This window comes from Anoplophora glabripennis, unplaced genomic scaffold (assembly GCF_000390285.2).
Source record: "Anoplophora glabripennis isolate ALB-LARVAE unplaced genomic scaffold, Agla_2.0 scaffold309, whole genome shotgun sequence".
NCBI classification, from domain to species: domain Eukaryota; kingdom Metazoa; phylum Arthropoda; class Insecta; order Coleoptera; family Cerambycidae; genus Anoplophora; species Anoplophora glabripennis.
The window spans coordinates 196,587-211,700 of NW_019416391.1; the positions used below are offsets into that span (position 1 = coordinate 196,587).

The 15,114-nt window shown below is 32.6% G+C and overlaps 3 protein-coding genes across 8 annotated transcripts in view; 2 read left to right on the forward strand and 1 right to left on the reverse strand.

The window, feature by feature from the left end:
- Window positions 1–3,321, forward strand: part of LOC108908576 (polypeptide N-acetylgalactosaminyltransferase 5) — a 77,157-nt gene extending 73,836 nt beyond the window's left edge. For both annotated transcript variants that reach the window (XM_018712647.2, XM_018712648.2), the window contains exons 7-9: window positions 1,570–1,709; window positions 1,868–2,101; window positions 2,161–3,321. In XM_018712647.2, the coding sequence (XP_018568163.1) occupies window positions 1,570–1,709; window positions 1,868–2,101; window positions 2,161–2,325 (539 nt within the window). In that variant the 3' untranslated portion in view covers window positions 2,326–3,321. The remainder of the gene's footprint in view (window positions 1–1,569; window positions 1,710–1,867; window positions 2,102–2,160) is intronic.
- Window positions 3,322–7,040: 3,719 nt separating this feature from the next.
- LOC108908577 (serine/threonine-protein kinase RIO3) lies at window positions 7,041–11,971 on the forward strand. Its single transcript, XM_018712650.1, has 6 exons — window positions 7,041–7,543; window positions 7,699–7,963; window positions 8,025–8,188; window positions 8,323–8,702; window positions 8,760–8,939; window positions 11,475–11,971. Exons 1-6 carry the CDS (start codon window positions 7,177–7,179, stop codon window positions 11,745–11,747), a joined length of 1,629 nt encoding a protein of 542 aa, XP_018568166.1. The 5' UTR covers window positions 7,041–7,176; the 3' UTR covers window positions 11,748–11,971.
- Window positions 11,972–13,105: 1,134 nt separating this feature from the next.
- LOC108908570 (Niemann-Pick C1 protein) overlaps window positions 13,106–15,114 on the reverse strand; it is a 65,527-nt gene continuing 63,518 nt past the window's right edge. For 4 of the 5 annotated variants that reach the window (XM_018712642.2, XM_018712640.2, XM_018712641.2 and 1 more), the window contains one exon: window positions 13,106–14,249. In XM_018712642.2, coding sequence (XP_018568158.1) covers window positions 14,119–14,249 — 131 coding nt within the window. In that variant the 3' untranslated portion in view covers window positions 13,106–14,118. The remainder of the gene's footprint in view (window positions 14,250–15,114) is intronic. The other variant, XM_018712639.2, reaches the window with a different exon arrangement.

Genomic DNA, 15,114 nt, shown 5'->3' on the forward strand with positions numbered 1-15,114 from the left:
ATCCACTAAAAAACCGTGGGGCAAAGTATCCCCACAAATAATAAAAAATGCATGTGTTTCACGAAATATGTTTTTGCTGAAATTCTTAATGATAACCGCTAAATATTTTTATAGCAGAGCAATGACGGTACACTATAGATCTAATAAGCAAATTCTTACTATTTTGTATCTAATAATAACTTCACTACAGCAAGATTTTACATAGCGAAAATATCGTCACTTTTCGATGCACAAATGTAATTTGAAGTGACGTATTTGTCTTTGGGCGGCAACGATTCTGCAAATCACGGCCACATAAGTCACTATCAATACCCTGATGTTAATTGGATTGAATACATTACTGTTATGTGAACCAATTACATTAAACATTTTCCGCTTGTGTGGCAAAGTATCCCCTTAAGACGCAAAGCAACCCCACTTTACGGTATACATATTATAAGTTGTGCGCCGTATTACATCTCTGGTAAAATCGTCAATATTTTTTAATTTTGTATTTTTCCGTTTCCTCTTTGTACCATGATTAATATTGTCTCCTTCTTTAATTACACGATAAATTGTCGTTTTTGATATCTTAGTTAATTTGCTAATACGTTTCTTAATTTCTTTATCACATTGTTTACTATTTTCTCTTTTCAAACATTCATATATATTTAAAATAATTCGTTGACTTTGTACGTGTAAATCTTTGTTTTTAAACTCTGAGTTTGTTTCGACGCTTTCGACAAAAACCGGCTTGACTATTTGAGGATTTTCACGGGTTATTTCGTTGGATCTCCAGAAAGCCATTCTAAATTAATAAATAATTACATATAATATTTATTTTAATAACTATTACCCTTTATTGGTTATGATATGAACAAATAATAAAATTAACTAATAAATTAATAATACATATTACATCAACAATAAATATACCACGCACTGCTCTCTACTGCAGTGGCAAAGCCAAGTGAACCGCGATCGACACCAAACTAATTATAGAATACCATGCAAAAAATGACTTACGACCTAGTGGACAGGTTTGCTTTGACGACCAGCGTGCCGCCGCCGATTCTACATCTGGCAGACTGGTCTACCAATACCGGATTCGCGAGACAGATCATGGCTAAAGCATAGAAAGAAATTTCAAGAGAAGTGCAGACAGTCCTGTGCTTTAAGATTCAAAGGTTCCAATTGATATCGTAACAACTGTACCAGATTTGTACCAATAACGTGATTTAAGGTTTATTTTCATCCAAGGAAGCTACCTCTGACATACGTTACATTGGTTTCTCGACACTATGTATATTTTTTATTAGTTACAACTAGAAAAAAAAAATAAGCTGAAATGAAACATCTACTACTTTGATAAAAATTAAATTGTGATTTCAACTACAACACAATAGTTTCTTGTTCGAATATTACACAAACTCTGTTATACTTATTCACTAATATATTTCGACGTGCAGGGGTAATTTACTAAAATGTGCACAGTTGTTTTCGCCTTTTGATATTTTCTTTGTCACGAGAATGCATGTAACGCCGATAATCATAACTGCAGAATGAAAACTAAGTATACTGTCTTCACAGGGGCCAGGAATGTTCCGGTTGGTGATATTTCAGCGAGAAAAGAATTAAGGGAAAAACTGAAATGTAAAAGTTTCAGGTGGTATTTGGAGAATATTTACCCAGAGTCTCAAATGCCGCTAGACTACTACTATCTTGGAGATGTAAGTGAAACATTCTCGTCTCGATTTTGCTTTAATTTATATTAAAAAGAGCAAAGCACTGCTTGCTTTGGCTCGTAAGTGTTAAATGACGTTTTTGACGTTGATAAATAGAAACAATTATTTATCAGCGTTAAAGATTGATCTCTTGTTTGGTGCAGATTCGAAATGTAGAGACGAGGAACTGCCTAGACACGATGGGCAGGAAATCCGGAGAAAACCTCGGAATGACTTATTGCCACCACCTGGGTGGCAATCAAGTGTTTGCTTACACTAAACGACAGCAAATTATGTCGGACGACAATTGCCTTGACGCAAGCAGTAGGACGGGTCCGGTGAAGCTTGTACGTTGCCACGGGATGGGCGGTAACCAAGCTTGGGTGTATGACGATGTGGTAAGTCGTTCTCTTGTTGTTCTTGGATATTTAAATCTACGATTTTAAATGTCTTTTAGGATAAAACAATCAAACACGTAAATACTGGGAGCTGTTTGACGAAACCCGACAATAGCGACGTGAATTTACCTTTACTGAAGTCGTGTAGCTACAGTGAAGGTCAGCAATGGATAATGGATAGCGATTTTAAATGGCAGGCTAATAATCATCAAGATGAGAGATAGGTGTCGCTTAGCCCTTCTCGAAGTCATGTGATATTAAAAAGTTACAGTTGAATGAAATTATTCCTTCGTTCGCTCGGAGGGTTTTTAGTAGGACTTAAAAAGTCGTTTTGAACTTTTTTCATCCTCTTATGGTTTTTACAGGGGTTTTATAAAAATGCTGTTTTTAAAATGGGTATTTTCTTTAATTAACAGTTACGTGTGTTTAAAAAAAAATTACTTCATTTAATAAATTAGTACAAAATAAATGTATAAGACTTCTTTAACGAATTTGAAAGGTTATTAGTTTTTATATTTTGTATTTATTTATTTTGTCTTTATTTTTGTAACGAATTTTCTGATAGTATTTATTTTTGCATTTATTTAATCAAATTTTCCAGCATTCCATTTATAGTGTGTCTTTTTTAAAAGCTAATGTAATTAGCACCTCTTCCTAGAGATAAGACTTTAACCCACTAAGAAAGTTTTTACCGACTGCCATTTGTACATATAGAATAGTTGAAGACCAATGGTTAAATCTACACACTCTTAGTTAGAAACAGAATTGTTGTAGGAGTAGGAGAGAAGGAAAATCTATTATTTTGCAATTTGGTAAGAATCTCTCAAAACATTTTTTGATAGAAGTCGAAAGCATATCATTTTAATAAAGCGAGCCAGCAATATCGAACGTGACAGATCTATTAACTTGGGTCGATATCATGGAGACTTTCTTCAGATGAAGCTTTTCTCTTGTTTCCTTTTAGTAAAATCTTGATAATATAGTCGAACTTCCGAAAGTCATGTCAGTAAAAGTAGCCCGAAGAATTTGAGTTTGTTATATTTCTTATTTAGACGTAATCAGAATTCATAAAAATATTACATTTTAGTAACTAATTCTTAAACGTGGAAGTTTGACTAATAAAGGAATACGTATTTTATAATTCCGTTAAAAAAAAATATAAATTTATATAACGATGATACAATAATAGCAGCTAAAATATATTTAGGCCATCTAATAATCATTATTTACAGGGTGTTTTTAAATGAAGTAGGTAGCAAAAATGATACCAGTGAATGTAGAGTCAAAAATAAGAGGATTGAAGTAAAAATACCTTATATGAAAGTTGCACCCCTGAGGCGATATACCGTCTTAAAGGAGGGGATTGAAATTCACATTTTAATTTTTTTCTTTAACATGAGGAATGCTAGAGACACAAAACTTGGTATGACCATCCTACTAATGAAGAGACAACTTTTCAATATTTGTTCGATTATTGGCGTATTTTATAAAGGAGTGAAACAGTCAACCCCATTGCAATATATTATTAGTAAAAATATTTATTGGGAAGACTGATTTAATGCGCAACTTTTTTACCTCTTATAATTTTTCAATAAAACTGATAGTTTTCTAGTAAAAAAATTAGATGCGTCATCGTTCATTGGTAATTGCGAAAATTTGTAAAAATAAAGTAGGCGGATGTCATAACAAATAAATTGTTATTTATCATATTAATAAATTGACACTTTCTGTCAACAAGCTGGTAATTTAATAATAACATTAAGAATAATTTGCTATTAATTAATGAAAAACTTTTGATAACTTATGACTATGGGACATGTATTAGGTAAGTTATTTATCTGAAATAAAATGTAATACAAACGAAAAACAAGAAATGCAAAATTAAATTTAAAGTATATTCTCAAAATAATTTTCATTTTGCTGCAAGCATAACCTAATAGGTCTGTTGAAGTTATAACGCACACACACAAACAGTTCTTGGTTACTGCGAAGGTCATCTGCTGCCTGAAATATTCTTAAGCGTAGTTCTTCTAACAAAACAAAAGGAGCGGCATAAACAATACTTTTTATGTGTCCCCACAAAAAGAAATCCATAGGCGTTAGGTCAGGTGAACGCGCAGGCCAACAAACAGGGTCATCACGACCACGACCAATTCAGCGATTCGGATAATTTAAATTTAACCATTCTCTAACGGCAAGTGTACTATGTGCAGGCGCCCCATCGTGCATATACCACATCACCTGACGTGTAGCGAGGGGTACATCCTCAAGTGCTGTTGGAAGATATTTGTTCAAAAATCTAAGATACTCGGCCGCTTCAAGCCTGTGTGGAAGAATAAAAGAACACTAGAGTATTTCCTACAATTCCCATCCAAACGTTTAAACTGAAATTATGTTGACATCTTGAAACAAATATTTCATGAGTATTTTCTTCCGACCATGAATGAACATTATGAAGGTTTACTGTACCTACTCTAGGAAAATTAGCTTCATCGGTGAAAAGTATATTAATTAGGAAATTTTAAGTCTTTCCTGGAAATATTAATGTACCATTGACAAAAATCCATGCAGTTGGGTAAATCAGGGTCATTCATTTCTTACACGGGTTGATGGTTAAAAGGGTATAAAATATTTTCATGAGCTACATTCCACACAAGACTGTGAGAAACTTGCAGTTGCCTGAACATCTGTCTTGTGCTTGTACCACAGTCTTGTTCTAGATGTTCCAGTATACCTTCCTCAGTTTCAACAGTTCGGACATTACGCCTTCTTCCAGCACCCTCACGATTGGGCTGAATTTTACCAGTTTCGCGAAGCCTTCTTTCCACCGAGGCCAATGTTTGTCTATGAGGAATCGGTTGGTTTGGATATATTTGGTGGTATAATCTTACTAATTACTAGTACTAATTATGGGTTGACAGAAAGTGTCAATTTATTAATATGATAAATAACAATTTATTTGTTATGACATCCGCCTACTTTATTTTTACATATTTTCGCAATTACCTCTTTAGTGAACGATGACGCATCTAATTTTTTTACTAGAAAACTATCAGTTTTATTGAAAAATTGCAAGAGGTAAAAAAGTTGCGCAATAAATCAGTCTTCCCAATAAATATTTTTAAATAAATAATTTGCTTTATAAAATGTGAATTTCAATCCCCTCCTTTAAGAGGGTGTATCACCTCAGGGGTGCAACTTTCATATAAGGTATTTTTACTTCAATCCTCTTATTTTTGGCTCAACATTCAATGGTACTATTTTTGCTACTTCATTAAAAAACACCCTATATAAATTTTTTTTATTAATTGATTAGTTATAATTTTTCCGTCTAATTCTTTAATTGGGTGTATATAATAAGATATTTTTTACAGTTAGTACGATTGCTCATAAAATAACCTGATTTATGTAAATTTTTAATAACAATAATCTTGTTTGTATATTTATAGTTAGACAACCAATCAAAATTAAGAATGGAAGTTCTAGGTGACACTCACGGAAAATGTTTTGGGTTTGTCGCCATCTAGTGTTTCAATTCCTAAGTTCGGTCCGTTGTCTAAGTACAATATAAATGTATAAACGAGGGTAATAATTTTAGGCACAATATACTTAATTATATTGAAGTGTAAAAAGTAATGTAGTAAAAAATCTATTTTAATGTGTATAATTTTGCCTTTCGGAAACATATCGTAAAACTTGTAGCCTTATTTGTTTATTCTTTAAATCATTATATATATGTAGATTTTTTTTATTTCTATTGTATATTTTAAAATTTTGTTGTAAACAAATTTTATAGGCTAGGTGGTGGTGCAATCCAGCTTCTAAATTTAATAAAAAAAATCTAAGTTCTTTTATTGTTTGTTACTACTTGTCCCTATTTCCTCTGCAAAAGGTAGAATAAGCATTGGTAAGTAAAGGTTTGCATTAAACTACAAGAACAAAGATTGAAGATCGACTAAATATTGCAGAAAAATTTAAGTATAAAATGTTTTAAGAAGTAAGACATTAACAAAAAAATTCACTGAAATTTTTTTTTATTCACAATTTTATTACTGGAATAACTTTAAAGACAAAATTTAATATTATACTCTGAACAATAATTAAATATTATTTGCAGTGACGTAAATATAGACATAAATTTCAATGGGCAATTTGCATATATTTATTTTAATATTCAGAAGGAATCTATAACCTTATAAGTATAATCATGTAATGAAAATATTAGAAATGTTAATTAGTAGTAGTTATTAAAGTTTGAGGTAAAATAAACATTTTAAATGTTGCCGCGCTAATTCATGACGTCATTTGGTGCTATCGATAATCGACAAAGATGAATTGGGGGGGGATCGTACAGCCCGACAGCATGAGCATAGAACAAGAAACGGAACAGAAACATCCAAATTTACTTTGCCTGGAAGCTCCGCTTGCGTGTTTCTTCATATTAGAATCCGTCTGTCGGCACAGGAATTGTAGACAAATTGACGGCCGAAAAGCAGATTGTAATCTCGGTCGTACTAAATTATAGCAATACGTTTTTCATTACACAACAAAATTTTAAACATCTGTAAACATGAAACATTAAAAGAAACTTGTTAGGTATTAACTCTTTATTAACGAATTGCTGAATACAGTAATGAGCCATAACAAGACAGTGTTGCTGAGTAACTAAATTTATTTACTCATTGTATGTAATACATATTAATAATAATAATATGTACAATGATTTACTGATATGGCCGAGGGCCTTTCGATTTGACAAAAATAGTAGCTAATAGCAAGTTAGAGTTACTCTGAACTGATATTAGTTGCTAATATAGATACTATTTGTACCAAAACGAAAGCCCCCATATCTACTTTTATGTGGCAAAATTTGTTGCAGGTGAACGCTACTCAATTTATATTGAACATATTCTTCCAGTGGAATTCAATGGTCGGTGGTTATTTGTGTTTTGTGAATTCACCTGTCATTTTACTCATTGCACAACATTTTACAATATTCATCAACTTTTTAGTTTAAATAGCTATTGTGATATATTTTTCTAGTACTTCCATAGTTAACATAGAATAGAAAAACCATGTCGTGTCCGTGGGCCAAAATTGAAAAACCAGAACCAGTAAATTTCGCAGATATTCTATCCGAAGAGGTAGCAAAAGATTTGCAAGCGAAGGAAGATAAGAAGCTTGTGGATATGTTTAATGAAGAAAACCAAGTCGAGGATACAGAGGCTGCTGTGGCAGCTTTAGTTGAAGATATTCCTACAGAAATATTAAAAGCTATTAGTGATGATAGTTTTGAGAGTGATGCGATGATTGCTCAAATGCTCCAGATGCAGTTCGATAAAGAATACGATCAGGAACTGAAACGTAAGGAAGAGAAGTATAATGGGTCCTCGAAAGTATCTATATCGTTTGACAACTATAGAAGGGTTCCTTTAAATAATGGTAAGTTTACAAACTACATAATTCCCATTTTTTCTCCATGTTATTTTTTTACATTTCACTTGTTTATAAAGAAAAAACCTCCACTGAGATATATGTTTATGTTATTTACATTAATCTTATCTTCTTATCTATTTATATGTATTTAATATTTCTAGATTTCGAAAGTGAATCGGAAGAGGAAGAAATAACGGATATACGAGATAGAAAAGATTGGGATCGGTTTGATCCCCTTGAAAAAGAAATAGCTTCGATACCAGCATGCGGCTATAAAATGCAGAAAGATGGTAAAATGATTACAAAACACGACATTGTAATGAACGGAAGAAAAAATGCATGCAAACTTCTGTCGTTTCCTCCTGAATTTCAAACGGGAGATGGAGAAATGTTTGATTTAAAACTATCTAATAAGGTCTTTAATAGGTAATATATCAAGCAAACAGTAAATTATTAATGTATGTAAGTTACTAATTTTATTTTTCAGCCTAAAAATGCATTCCCGAAATGAACAAGCAAGGCGTCATAAATTACATGATAAAAAGGAACATGCTACTGCCGTGTTTGGCATGGACCAACATACTCGGTTGTTGCTTTATAAAATGATCATCAATCAATTGCTGCAGGGTGTCAATGGCGTAATAAGTGTGGGTAAGTACGACTTTCATTGAATCGTTGTAAGTAAAAGAAAAGGAAAAAATTCATTATAATTGGAGAGAGTTACTAGACTATCACTAGGTTCCATATGTTCCCACTGAAAATGGCTATTATTTCCTTAATTGTAGGTAAGGAGGCTGTAATACTTCACGCCGCCTTGGATCCGTCTTTCCCATACGCCACGGAAAACTGGCCTACAGAATGTGCCATAAAAGTTTTCAAAACGACTCTCTCAGAATTCAAACAACGCGACAGGTACATTAAAGACGACCATCGATTTAAGGAGAGATTCCGAAATCAAACCACGAGAAAATCCATTCAGTTGTGGGCGGAAAAAGAAATGGCCAACCTAATGCGTCTCAAGAGAATTGGGATACCGTGCCCAGAAGTCATTAAGTTAAGGGAGCACGTTTTGGTGATGTCTTTTATCGGCAAGGATAACCTGCCTGCTCCTAAATTAAAAGATGCGGTAATGAGTGATGCGGACTTCATCGCTGCTTATGAAGAGGTAAATCTTACAGATTATGTAAAGCGTCAGAAATATTAACATCTCCATTTTTTTTAGGTAAAGAATGCAATGAAGCTGCTGTACGAAGAAGCGAACTTGATTCACGCGGATTTGTCAGAGTATAACATTTTATGGCATGAAGGGCAGTGCTACTTTATAGACGTTAGCCAGTCCGTGGAACCAAGTCATGAAAACGCCTTCCGTTTCCTTCATAGGGATTGCATCAATATCACCACTGTAAGTATTTATTTTAAATATGACGAATGTACAATGGTTACTTTGCAAATTTTTGGATAAAAGCTAATAAAGCATTGGAACCATTTAGAAAATGCTTCACGGTAAACTTTCTTCTCATCAAGTCTTCAAGTGGAATCACGAATTTTTCGTTTGGTCTTGGGCAGGAAAAAAAATTGTAGAGTGCTTAATCTGCATTATTGTGGGTGCCTACAGCTTGACTCTTAATCGATGCAGAAAATCATGTGTTAATGGAGTAACCGTCATGTAATTTTTTTCCCAGCCAGCCCTGGGTTCTTGAAAAAGAAAACTATTTGTGGTTTTGAAACCTTTATAAGAGGTTCTTTGGGTTTAAAAAATATTATGGAGTACAGTCTAGAAAAAGTTTAATGCATAAACACCAATTTATGTGAAAATGTGACTTGGATTTTTTTTTATAAGTCGGGGGAAACCTGGAAAAGTCACGGAATTCTATATTACTTTTGAACTATGAACCCTGTTAAGCCATTTTTTAAACTTGGCTTTATCTCTTAAGATCTTTGTCACAGACACAAGATGTGGAGCGGTTTGGACATTTGCTGTAAAGCAGTGTTTGTAACAAATTTTTTAACAATGTTCTGAATTGAAAAAAGTTTATTATGTACATTTTTACAAAGTATGATTATGTCACCAGTGAGGGGGTCCTATAAAATGCAACTGTGTAACTAAAGTTGGATTATGATCAGTGAATTAGAAAAAACTGTATTCAGTTTTTCAGGTTGTTTTTACCTGTTAAGTGAAACTCTCAGTATATCTTTTGGACTTGGTTTTCCTCTAAATGCTTTAATTGGGTTCATGTACTTCACACTGTCCAGAGACTTCTGCTCTGGTTACCGAACTGCAAGATGTCTGAGTTGTTGTTTGGTTACACTTCAGTGACTCCGCGAATTCTCGAAGACCACTGTTCAATTTGCATTCTGACACCTTGCCTCTCTAGATTTGGACGATTCATGTTTTCTGCATTGAGAAATTTGGCTGTTAAATATGGTTTATGTGGGACAGTTGGGTGTTGTATTCTTGCTCTAGTTTTGTAGCACTCCTGGCATTTTTGCGAAAAAATTTGAAACGAATGAAATTTCCAACAGTATTTGGTTCTCTTGATGTCATCTACTGCGGCTAGGGTGTTTGGAGTGGTTTGCAGCTCTGTGGACAGTTTCCGTGGTTAAATTCAAAACATAGGTGAAAATATTGATTCTCCTCAGTATCTGGTTTAGAAAAAAAATCGTAGAGTGCTTAATCTGCATTATTGTGGGTGTTAATGGAGTAACTGTCATGTAATTTTTTTCCATACCTCTGTTTTCGATAAGACTGCTGAAATCATAACCAACATGCGTTGCTGGGTCTCTCGTGTCCAGCGACTCTTTAGAGAGGTAATTGAAGTTGCCGAACACCTCTCTCATAGTACTATTTACTGCGCATGTTTGGAGGAGAGTGTGTCGTTTTTGGTTGGTTGTTCTGCTTAGACCTTTGGTCCACATTCTGGTTTGTCAGCCTATTATCACGGTATACCTTCAAGACGGCACTGATTTAGTAGGAAGGCTTTCATCTAAACTGTTTTCTACTGAAATGTTTTCAATTCATTCATTTCAGGATTCATGAGATCTTTTTACACACTGGCTATTTTTTCACTATTTTTGTTCTTTAAGATGCCATTTTTTAATCTGCTTTTTAAACTTGGCTTTATCCCTTAGGATCTTCGTCACAGACACAGAAGATCTTGAGCCCAAATCTTGAACATTAGGTCTAAAGCGGTGTTTGTAACAAATTTAACACTGTTCTGAATTGAAAAAAGTTTATTATGTAAATTTTTATAAAGTATGGTTATGTCACAAGTGAGGGTCCTATAAAATGCAACTGTATAACTAAAGTTGGATGTGAATTAGTGAATTAGAAAAAAACTGTATTCAGTTTTCCAGGCTGTTTTTACCTGTCAAGTATCAGTATATCTTTTGGACTTATATTCCTCTAAACGTTTAACTTGGGTTAATGTACTTCACACTGGCCAGACTTCTGCTCTGGTTACCGACCTGCAAGATGTCAGAGTTGTTCGGTTACACTTCAGTGACTCAGCGTATTCTCGAAGATCTTGCCTCTCTAGATTTGGACGATTCATGTCTTCTTCATTGAGAAATTTGACTGTTAAATATGGTTTATGTGGGACAGTTGGGTGTTGTGTTCCAGCTCTAATTTCGTAGCATACCTGGTGTTTTTGCGAAAAACTTTGAAACGAATTCTTCTTAATGTACTAGGTGCCGCTTCAATTTTTAGAAGTATGATTTTTGGTCGTGGCCAGTTGCAGACTTTTATTGTACTTCCATAGCCTTAGATAACAGTAGGTAAAAGCCTTTAAACGTTTTTATGATTATTTGGACTTCGACCTCCCAGGCTACAACAATAAAACCAGTAGATGTAACTCGGTTGGTGTTGCTATATCAAAAAGTTTTCAGAGTAACTCGTATACTACTATTTTGTGTCAACGTTATCTTAATTATTTTTCAGTTTTTCGGAAAAAGGATTTCTGAAATAGAATCTCCAGATGAACTTTTCAAATTCGTCACTGGATTCTACATCAGCGATAAAATTGCGCTCGAGAGTTTGACGGAGTCATTTAAAATGAAGCCCCATCTCGTCGACAAGCCCGGTGTAGAGTCATCGTACGACTTCGATACAGCTTGGGAAAAAGTTAAGGCAGGAGAGGTACCCATCGACGTCGAAGTGGAGAAAGCAGTGTCGGATTTGGACTTGAATTTAGTTGAACCGCCAAAAGCTTAATCGATTCGTCCAAGTAAAAAAATTTGTTTATTATGTAATTTTGTTGGTCATTTGGGAATCTTTTTTAGTTTTATTTTTTTTATCACTGTTTAATCTAATTGTTGACTGTTGAAAATATTTTTATTTTGTTGAAATCAAACGCATGGTTCTTAAAATGTAAATAAAAAAGATCTTTCATGTTTTAAATAAATCACAATAGCAGCTGTTGCAGTATTAGTTCTCGATCTTTTTATTTTTTAGGGAATCGAAAAACAAAAACTATTTTAATAGAAAATACATATATTACTTTACTATAAATTTTGTTTGTACAATAATACACTTTTTTTATAATTCGTTATTTCTATGACATACAAATCAAAAATATTTTACCAAAATTTCTTGGAATGTAAACTGAAAATATTGAATGAATTTTTTTTTAGCAGACACAAGTATGTTTTCCACAAGAGTATCATTTTGTAAAAAACGTGCTCTTTTAGGTTTTTCTCCAAAAAATTTCAAAACCTTAAGAATTGGGAAAGTAAATGCAATTCTGTTATACAGGGCGTCCTGATTTATAGGTGTACAGATCAATTATGTTAGAAATAAAGTTCAAATTTTTTTTATTAAATTGGCTCTAAGAGTATGCGTGCATATTCAGAAACTATACCTTATGATTTTTGGAAAATTTTCTTATTTAAAAATGTACTATCATTTATTTGAATTATTTTCTATTCAAGATTTTTTTTTGTTGGAAAAAGATTAATTCAGTGTTTTACACTTTCTTGAACTAAATCTTTCATAAATTTTGATGAAGTTATTAGAATTTTTAGAATTTAATATGAATTTAATTTGATTTTGTTAATACTTGTACATCTATAAATCAGGACACTGTATATTAGTGTCCCAAAAAAAAACAAATATTTTTTTCGTGTGTTGTGAAAATATGTTAGTTTATCATGTTTTAAGAGCCCCCTCAAAAAGTTTTTTTAGAGGTCACTCAAGATTTTTTAAAATTTCCAAAATCGTCAAAAATTGATATTTTTTTATTTTTTTCGTTATTTCATCATTTTCTAGGTTGAAAAAATCTCGATTCTGACACTTAAATTTTAAAAAATTATAAATATCCCTCGAGAAATTTTTTAAGTGTCTCGTGATTCATTTCTATTCTTTTGTTCATCAAATTCAATAAAAAAAAAAACTATTAGTTCGTCGATATTTATTTTTAGAGGTCGTTTGAACACATTTTAGGTACACTACTTTGAAAGTTAATATAATTATGAGTGACCTTTAGAAACTAAAATATCGATTTGAAATTTTCAGAATCGTGATTTTTTTCAACCTAGAAAATAATAAATTAAGGAGAAAAAAATGAAAAAAAAAATCATTTGCAAATTTTTAAAAATCTTGAGCGACCTCTAAAACAATTTTTTTTGAGCTGATTTTTTGAGGGGGCCCTTAAAACGTGATAAACTGACATACATATTTTCACAACACAAAAAACAAATATTCGTTTTTTTTGGGCCACCCTACTGTATATATCTAAACAAAAAACGGCTGACGTCAAATAAAATTTGATAAGATACAAAAATAACTTTCAAGAAATGATTCAAACACCCTGTAAATATAATGTACACATAAATGAGCCTTAGTAAACTATTGGACGAACTACATATGTTAGAGCACATTTAGCCTTTTCTTTTTACTGCGATAGATCTATTCCAAGCCACATATAAAAAAAACTTAAATATCCAATGGAGTTTATTACACCAGTAGCTTTTGTAAAATAAAAATAATTGTGAAAATTGCTGCATATGCAAAATTGAAGATGTGCAAATCAACATTTTTCGCTACCGCGCAACATCTATTTTCAAAATTTTGAAATTTAGTAGCAAAAATGTTGCGTTACAAAACCCGTTTATAAATTTAACAAAGTTAAATTTATTTTTTGCGCTTAAGTATATTTTGTTATAAAAAACGTAATTTCCTAAATACAAAATTACGACAAATATCTGATCAATACTGTAATTATTATACTTATAAAAACATGAGAAATTAATATTCTCGTCGATTCCACTTTAAAATATCAAACATGTAACAATTTACCTTTTAAAAAAAGGACAGCTAGCTTTAAAAAAGCAGTCTTGAAATTTTAAGAAAAATACTTTGGTTGACAATTGACTTAACTATAACAAACACCTAGAGGTCTAGTTATCGACTTATTTTTTTTGATAAATTAACCTTATTAAAGTGTCACGAAATGACAGTGTCATTTTCTAACCGAGAGACAAACGCACATGCACACGGTGGAGAGATTTCACGCGATACATGTACACCAGAACTATTTCGAATTTCCAATCACAACCGCACTAGAAATAAATAAAAACAAGCTACGTCATGTAAACGCAGGGGCTATAGCATCATAGCCATGCCGCGATGTAGATGACAGCAGAGGCGATACAACTGACGATTCGGTTGGTCCCTCCAGATGTGCTCGGTGACGTGATCCTCTCCTTTGCATCACGCCTAGAAATCGTATTCAACTCAGACAAAGTCTCAAATACTTGTAAGATGATTTCGTAACGCACATATATTTCAACGATTCGTCAGAAATTATATACAAGTTAGTGTCAGGTACTAACTCAAATAAGTCAGGATTATTTAGGTTTCTTTAAGGGTAAATGTAAAATAATAATTACAGAATTATACGTATAAAATAATCGTTCTATGCGAAAAGGTCTACGAGCATAAAAATGTCTAAGTGACCTACTACTACTTACTATCCGAATTTATCAGCAGAGTTTGATGCTTTGGTGCGTAATTGAAGCGGGAAAATAGCATATGTTCATTTCGTTTGAACTGTTTATGAAATTAAAATATTTATTAAAAATTTTACTGATTCCTATCAATGTAAGACATATCGAATGTCAAATATACACGGTGATTCACAACTTATCTAAAAAAATTTTTATAAAATCCTTATAGTATCCTTATATACAGTTGTCCAGCTATTACATAGCTGGACAACTGTAGTCTCTAGCGTCATTCATAATATGCATGGAGAGCCTCAGTGACTCCGAATACTAAAATCTGATTTTACAGTCGTCGTTGCCATAGTGTTTACAATAGTTTTTTAGTAGTTAGTGTCAAAAATGGCTTGCGTGTATAGCAACTCGGATTTACTGGATATCGTATTAATTTATGGTGAAGCAAGAAAACATTTGTATTATGATGAAACAAGACAGCATTTGTGTTAATTCGTAGAAACTAAGTAAGAAGGACCCAAATGTGTTTACACGTTGGTGGACAAAATTTTAAACAGTTGTAACATCAGGTATGTCAAATTATTTTATTATTTAAAACCACAAAGTAATTTTATTAATTAATAATA

Excerpts from the sequence above, each read along its gene's own strand:
- LOC108908577 (XM_018712650.1), top strand. The coding sequence starts at position 7,177 with ATGTCGTGTCCGTGGGCCAAAATTGAAAAACCAGAACCAGTAAATTTC. Across the intron at positions 7,544-7,698 it reads AAGGGTTCCTTTAAATAATG|ATTTCGAAAGTGAATCGGAA; the intron begins GTAAGTTTACAA and ends TAATATTTCTAG. Across the intron at positions 8,189-8,322 it reads CAATGGCGTAATAAGTGTGG|GTAAGGAGGCTGTAATACTT; the intron begins GTAAGTACGACT and ends CCTTAATTGTAG.